General features: G+C 38.8%; 1 protein-coding gene across 1 annotated transcript in view; it reads left to right on the top strand.

The window, feature by feature from the left end:
- Positions 1-8,057, top strand: part of adcy6a (adenylate cyclase 6a) — a 37,421-nt gene that overhangs the window by 21,116 nt on the left and 8,248 nt on the right. Inside the window, exons 4-11 of the mRNA XM_010779642.1 lie at positions 3,609-3,758; positions 4,358-4,479; positions 6,102-6,213; positions 6,372-6,499; positions 6,611-6,769; positions 7,212-7,353; positions 7,492-7,620; positions 7,710-7,738. Of these exons, the coding sequence (XP_010777944.1) occupies positions 3,609-3,758; positions 4,358-4,479; positions 6,102-6,213; positions 6,372-6,499; positions 6,611-6,769; positions 7,212-7,353; positions 7,492-7,620; positions 7,710-7,738 (971 nt within the window). The remainder of the gene's footprint in view (positions 1-3,608; positions 3,759-4,357; positions 4,480-6,101; positions 6,214-6,371; positions 6,500-6,610; positions 6,770-7,211; positions 7,354-7,491; positions 7,621-7,709; positions 7,739-8,057) is intronic.

Raw genomic sequence — 8,057 nt, forward strand, 5'->3', positions numbered from 1 at the left:
GAGTAAAACTCTAACACAGAAAAGACCTGTCTATGCTGCCCCAGAACGCCTCGTTGGAGATTTCTCTTTTTCCATTGTTTACTTCTTGGGTATAATGACGTATTTCGGGTATAGTGACTTAACGTAACGGCCAAATGGACCAATCTGCGGAGCTGTTACGTTACCTCCGCGGAGCCGTTTGGACCAATCCTCACACACACACACACACACACACACACACACACACACACACACACACACACACACACACACACAAACACACACACACACACACAAACAAACAAACAAACAAACAAACAAACAAACAAACAAACAAACAAACAAACAAACAAACACACACACAAACACACACACACACACACACACACACACACACACACACACACACACACACACACACACACACACAAACAAACAAACAAACAAACAAACAAACAAACAAACAAACAAACAAACACACACACACCGTTTAGGACAGAGAGTGGATAGCATATAGCATATACAGAGATGCTGTATGAGAAACCAATGTGAGTTTGGAAAATTGCACAATATACATTTATTTTAGTAGACCTCAACAATGGAATTATGATCAGTAGAAATGGCCGTGACATGGGACCTTTAAGACTGCACGTTGTTTATAGCTGCACAAGTTCTATTATATTGTTGAGCTTCCTTTTAAAACTTTTTCCAAACATGTATTTGGTGGCAGATATAAATGTCTCAGGTTATCAATAATCAATCAATAATAAAACATTGTTTTGCATTTTTCTTCAGTCTGGATGTATTTCAGGTATGCAGGAGACATCCATTATTCAGCCATGCTGATCATGTATTGATTAAGCCTAAGCTGTTAAGGGCTTTTTGTTCAAATACATTTGAATCTGTTATTTGTGCTGCTGTTTTGCCCGTCCTGTCTGGATCAGAGAGGCTCTTACATAATGCCATTTTGATATCCCGGGATTAGGCTGAGTTCCTCTCCACACACGGATGACGACTGCTTTTATTACAACAACAAAAAAGAAACCATGTGATGTTCCAACGACGTGATGTTCAATCCCTGGTTTATTTGAGATGCCACAAACCTTTTAGTGAGCTGTAATCATATTGGTCATGAACTCTAGGGAGTGAGCAAAGAACATCATAATGCAGTTATGAGTGGTGGCATGATTGATTAGGATGGACTAGAACAGGAGAGATGTTCAGAAATAAGTGACTCATTTCAGGAATAAGTCACTGGTTTCAGGCGTGGCCAAATTATTTGATTGTTGGCCCTAAACAACCACTTCAGGAACAAAAGTGTAATAATAGTAAAATACAGTTTTCAACTAGTTAAGTGCCCACTACATTCTTATGTGTAAATAAGTCAATAAAGTGTTTTCTTCATGGCCCATTTAAAGGATTACAAATGGAGATAATAACCCATAATCTGTCAATTCAATATTAATATGTCACAGATAAAACAGATTTATAAAATTGTTTTACTTAACTTAATCTAGGATGTGCAATGAACATGTAAAGTGCAAGTTATAATAATACAGCTTTATCTATATAGCACCTTTCATACAACTCATGCAGCTCAAAGTGCTTTACAAAATGACATCACACGTTAAAAACAAACAAGAAATTCCCCTCAGATTATTTGTTAAGAACTTTAAAAGGTACATGCAGCAAAATATAACATTTGATCAGATAGACACAAGGAGGTAAAAAAAAGTTATAAGAAATATTCTGAAGCCATGCTCAAATGTATCTTTCAAAAGTCAACTCAGGTCATTTGCAGATGTGCAGTTGGCCGGCTGGCTGTAGTTTAGTCTATCACAGTTTAGATAGATGTGTGTGTTGTTGGGCACAGAGGAGCAGGTGCAGTAACGGCGTGCAGAAGGTAAACGCTGCCACGCAGAGCTCCTAAAGAGGGGGAGTGCTGCTGCGTAAACACCGGACCTGACTGTGTACTCTGCAAACCCACTAGCCCTTGCCCTCTTGAGAAAAGCAAGCAATTAGTCTGAGGACGTGAGCTCAGAAACATGGAGTGTGATACGCACGGCTGGGGTGAATCTCCACAGATAAATACTTACAGTAGCTGCAATGCATTTGGAGAAAAGAAAACACATCTGGCTGCACACACACACACACACACACACACACACACACACACACACACACACACACACACACACACACACACACACACACACACACACACACACACACACACACACACACACACACACACACACACACACACCTCATCCTGCTCCTTTCCCCTTATTTCCTTCCTACCCTCAACATCTGTCAGTCTTCTCCTATATCTTTGTTGTCCATTATGCTGCCGGTCTATTTTCTACCCTTGTTTACTTTCTTGTTGAACTCATCTTTCCATTACACTTCTGTTTCTATTCTTGTGTCTGCAACACTCTGTAGACTGTCGCCACCAGTCACCTCTATCCCCATTGCTATTCTTGATCTTTTAATAGCCACCATATCTATATTTCTGTTCCTTTATGCTCTTGTGTTTGAATCCAAGTCCTTCTAAAACATGTTTCTTATGATATTATATAAAAGCTCTGTTCATGGGCAATTATAAGTTTGCACCCTGTTTTCTAAGTAACAATTTAAAATGTATTATCTTTTGTTTTACCGTTAATGGGATTTTTTTTTCTGAATTCAAACATTTAAACTGCACCTTTAGTCCTCAGCAAATTAAATAAAAAGTAGAGAAAACATGAGGATCAAAACATTGAATGTAGTTGAGTCATCTAAAGTGATCTGAATAGAGTGTTATAACAACCAAGATTTAAAGATACATGTGTTATAAGAGATATCATGTGTTGTGGTGTTTTTACATGTTTGTGTTAAATGTGTTTTTTAAACTTATGGTACTGAATTAAAGTAAAACCACAGAACCCTTGGCCTTTGTGTACTTCCATTTGTTCCCAGAAGATGTCAGTGTGTAAAAGGTTCAGATCATAAATACTTCAGAAAGGATGAAAAAGTAGAAAGATTCAAAACTGGAGTTTCTTTGCAAACACGTCTTGAGTTTTTAGAAGAGTGAAAAGGAACATAAATGTTTAAAAACTGTAAACCGGGGAATGTAAGTATCTTAAAGTAACCACGCCAAAGAGTGTAATAACAGTCTGTCACCAGTTCCTTTCCCGCCAGTCTTTATGACTTCTTATTTAGTTCTTCCGGTAAAGTGAAGCACTCTGGATGTTCATATCTCTCTCGTTATAACTCTCAGCCTCTCTGTTGCTCTCACTCTCAATGGAACCACTTCCACTCTGATTTAAGGTTCAATTCAAACATGAAGGAATACGTTTTTATCACATTTTACAACGTGTAGATCCTGTATACTTTTCTCTGTCAGTCATGATTACGATTTTGATTCATGAAACTATTTGTCCTCGAAGCAATAACAACATATCCGGAGAAATAAATCGTTTGTCTACTATGACGAGGAGTCATTTTATTTTACATCTGCTTACTTTTATGCTTAACCCCTGATTCATTGACTCCCTCTGTTACGTCACAGGATAAGCAGAATCCTCCTTTCCTTCCTTGTATCTTAAACTTGACGACCTCTCCCTCCCCCTCCCCCCTCGTCTCCCCAGGTGAGCGCTAATGTCCTGATCTTCCTGTGCACAAACATCATCGGTATCTGTACCCACTACCCCGCTGAGGTTTCCCAGAGACAAGCCTTCCAGGAGACCAGAGGATACATCCAGGCCCGACTGCACCTGCAGAGGGAGAATCAGCAACAGGTGGGCCCGCACACAGATACACACTTGTATATTTGTATATATTTTATATATGTGTGTGTATATATCAGAATCAGAAACAGGTTTATTACCAGGTAGGTTTACACATACGAGGAATTTGACTTGGTGTCGTGGTGCATAAAAACAAGATTTAAAAACACAGTTAGAGAACTAGACAAATATTAAAAATAAACAATATTTATAGGTGCATTCAAGTGCTCCTCGGATTTTCCCATTTCCAAAGTTCGGACATAATGATTGTAACTTTGGTGTGTTCACAAGCCTTAAGTATGAATGTGGAAGATGTTTGTTTTGTTTTTTACAAACATATTTCTGTATGTTTCATGTATTTTTTTATTTTTTATAACTGTTCCGTTCTGTATAACTGTTCTTTTTTTTCTTTATGTACATAATATGGCATAAACAATTCAATAAATAACAAATAAATAAAATAAATGTTTTAATGTAGTTCACTCAAACCCATACCTGTTGCCTTGTGATTAAAATAAAAACACTTGCCATGTTGCTCATAGTCACTTATATTGTGAATGATATAATCTATATTTTGTTTCTTTCTTTTGTGTGTTTTTGTTTTTTTCCAGGAACGTCTGTTGCTTTCAGTGTTGCCAAGGCATGTTGCCATGGAGATGAAGGCTGACATCAATGCCAAGAAGGAAGACATGATGTTTCATAAAATCTACATCCAGAAACACGACAACGTCAGGTCAGCCGGGACACTCGCTGCTTTAATGTTTCACTTAAGAATTAACATTATACTCACTTTATCCATTTTTTTTTCTGTTATAGTAGGAACAGTAGCATTTGTGTAAGATGCCTCTTTTAGTAAAATGATATGAAGTACTATAATGTATCATTTCATGTCATCCTATTAACATTAAAGCAGACTTATCATGCTCATTTCCAGGTTCATACTTGGGGTTTACCTGCTTTATTGTTTACAAAACACTTTCTCATACTGTCTGTCTCAAGACAACTTTATTCCCCCTCTTTTGAACTTCATTTTAGCACCTGCTTTAAGCTTCCCTCCTGAAAAAGTCCCACTTTGCTCCGATTGACTTGTGGGAAAAACTGAGATAAATATATCAAGCAGTTTGTGTAGATAGTAGGATTGGGGGTGGTATATTTTCATGAGCCTGCATGTGACATGGACAGGAAGGGGATCTAAATCTGAATGGTTTGGTAAATCTCAATTTTACTGACCGAAGGAGCCCAAAAAACCTCAATGGGTTATTTTATTTCTATTTGCGGGCTAGTAGGCACTCCGAATGCTAAAATGTTTCAATCAACAGGATGTGTTTTTGATCATATGTCTCCCTTTAAAATACATGTTATGATTTCTACCTATACAATTAAACACAGAACAAATCCTTTCCTTTAATCTTCCTAAGACAGACTCACAGCACGTTTTTTCCACTGAAACACACACACACGCATATAGGCGTGCGCATGCAGTCATCAGAGGGTAGAGTGGTTTGGCAGAGTGGAGGCTAATTAACACTAGTGAGGGAATACTTAATCACCAGCAGCCAAGATAAAATAATCCCCAAAGATGGAGAGCTTCGGCACACATTCAATTACAGCACTGAGCAAACACTGCACATAGTCTCTCTGTCCCTCTCTCACAGACACACACACAGACACACACACGCACGCACACACACTGGCACAGATCTCCTTCAGAAGAGTTTAAGGTCGAACTTCTCTCTGAAGGTCAGCAGCTCTGATTGTAACTAACTGTATTAAAGTTCTGTTTTCTGCTGCGTAGGGATGGAAATATAATCAGGTGCCTGAAAAACTGCACAATTGCTAAACTAGAGACGCACTGATAATGATATCGGATAACAGGCCAAACCTGACTCAAACAGCTGGAGGGTCTAATCAATTAGATTATGTTTATGTAATAAATTATGTATTATAATCCCTCTCTACGTCTGGGTTACTTTCTTGTTGATTCCTGTTAATTGTAAATATTTTTTACCAAGCATCACCTGTGCAAGTAAAAACATTTATAAAAAATGGTTTGTACCAGTTGCCATAAAATATCTTAATCAGTAGGGACAGAGACATTTTGAAGCCAGTTTGCAACTTTAGCACAGTCATTTGAATCTGCTTTATTGTGTATGTTCTTCTATGTAAATGTGTCATGTTTGGATGTGATATAATGTGTTTTAATGAACCTTTTGAATGGCTGATTTTGCCCTTGCAAACTGTAGACACATTACTGCATTTTTCATGCAAAGAATGCACAAAGTATTTTCTCTTCTAGTCTATTGAAATATTGATTGTGTGTTTCTTCTCTTTCCACCTCTTTCATGTTGCCCTCAGTATTCTGTTTGCAGACATCGAGGGTTTCACCAGCCTCGCCTCCCAGTGCACGGCTCAGGAACTGGTCATGACACTCAATGAACTCTTTGCCCGTTTCGACAAGCTGGCATCGGTGAGTTTTGGGGTGTACTGGCCCTTTAAAAGACAGATATGACACTTTACCAAAAATTCCAACTATTGCTTTGTTTTGGCCCTCAGATACGTTTATTGTCACCTGTCAATCAAATTGTTTTTATATCTTTTATGTCTCCCCTTTTCTCTACTTCTCAGGAGAATCACTGTCTACGTATTAAAATTTTGGGAGATTGTTACTACTGTGTGTCGGGGCTGCCTGAGCCCCGGGCGGATCACGCTCACTGCTGTGTGGAGATGGGTGTCGACATGATTGAGGCGATCTCGTGAGTAGAAACAGTGTTTGAATAAGTGTGTTTGTTTTGAAGTTAGTTTGTTTGATGTCTTTTGCAAAGTTTTGATCCTGGAAGAGACTCTGATCAGCTGTGTGTCTGCAGGCTGGTGCGTGAGGTGACGGGAGTAAACGTCAACATGCGTGTGGGTATTCACAGCGGGCGTGTGCACTGCGGTGTGCTGGGACTCAGGAAGTGGCAGTTTGACGTGTGGTCGAATGACGTCACGCTGGCCAATCACATGGAGGCAGGAGGCAAAGCAGGGTGAGGGAGATAAACACACAGTTTTTATAATAAAAGGACATTTTCATCACATTTAATTCATGATGTTTATTTATTTCATTACTTCTATATGTGTGTATGTAAATATATATATATATTTATTTTTCCAGTGTTTTTTTTACCTATTTATTTGTTTTTATCTTGTCTACTGCTTTTGTGTTTTTTTTTTTTTATCTTTAGCTAAGTTTTTTCTTACTTTTCAATTTTTTTGAAAACCTTTTTTCTCTTATTTTGAATTATTTTATGTATATTATTTCTTATAATGTCCCTGAACTATGTTATGGTAATTCCGCACATTATGGTCTTGCATTACCAAGTTATTTATATACTAATAAAGAAATATATCCTTAAACCATTTGCACACTCAAACATAGACCCACAGCACACACGCACGTTTAACCTAAAGTTCCTTGTCTCCATGTAGGCGGATCCACATCACTAAAGCCACGCTGCAGTATCTGAACGCAGACTATGAGGTGGAGCCAGGCTTTGGAGGTGAGAGGAACGCGTATCTGAAGGAGAACAGCATCGAGACCTTCCTGGTCCTCGGCTGCAGCGAGAAACGGGTCAGTGCACAAAAACAAACACAGCTCATTGAAACTGTAACACCACAGGAATCTTCACGTGCATTTAGGCACTTATTGTCATTGACTGTGTTGAATGGGAACAGTTGGTGGAGCCTTCATGTTCTTCCCTCTGAGCAGAAGGAGGAGAAGGCGGTGATGGCGAAGATGCAGCGGACGAGAGCCAACTCTAACGAGGGTCTGCTGCCCCGCTGGGTCCCCGACAGAACCTTCTCCAGGACCAAGGACTCCAAAGTCTTCAGACAAATGGTGAGAATTAAAACCAACACACACTCCTTCATGGAGCCGGCTGCTTCTTCTCTCTGAGAGTCTTACGTTGTGTCTGTTCTCTTTCTCAGGGGATTGATGAGAGCTCCAGTAAAGACAAGTGAGTACTGATGCTTACACACAGGGCTGGGGAGGTTACAATGCTTAGAAGGTTATTCCAATACACTGAATCACCTGTTGTAATTAAATGTTTCACAATCAAGTATTACAGGGGTGTCAAACTCAAATACACAGTGGGCCAACATTTAAAAATCGGTATTAGTCGAGGGCCGGACTGGTTCAATGTTTATTGCAAAACTTATTTAAATTAACTTAGTGCACATATTAAACCTGGAACTAACAAAGCTTAAATTATTGACTATAAAAACAACATTAAACATTAAATAATGAGTTGCATTCATTTCTTGTGGCTCTATCTG

The sequence above is a fragment of the Notothenia coriiceps genome, unplaced genomic scaffold (assembly GCF_000735185.1).
Source record: "Notothenia coriiceps isolate Sejong01 unplaced genomic scaffold, NC01 NC01_scaffold00020478, whole genome shotgun sequence".
Lineage (NCBI taxonomy): Eukaryota > Metazoa > Chordata > Actinopteri > Perciformes > Nototheniidae > Notothenia > Notothenia coriiceps.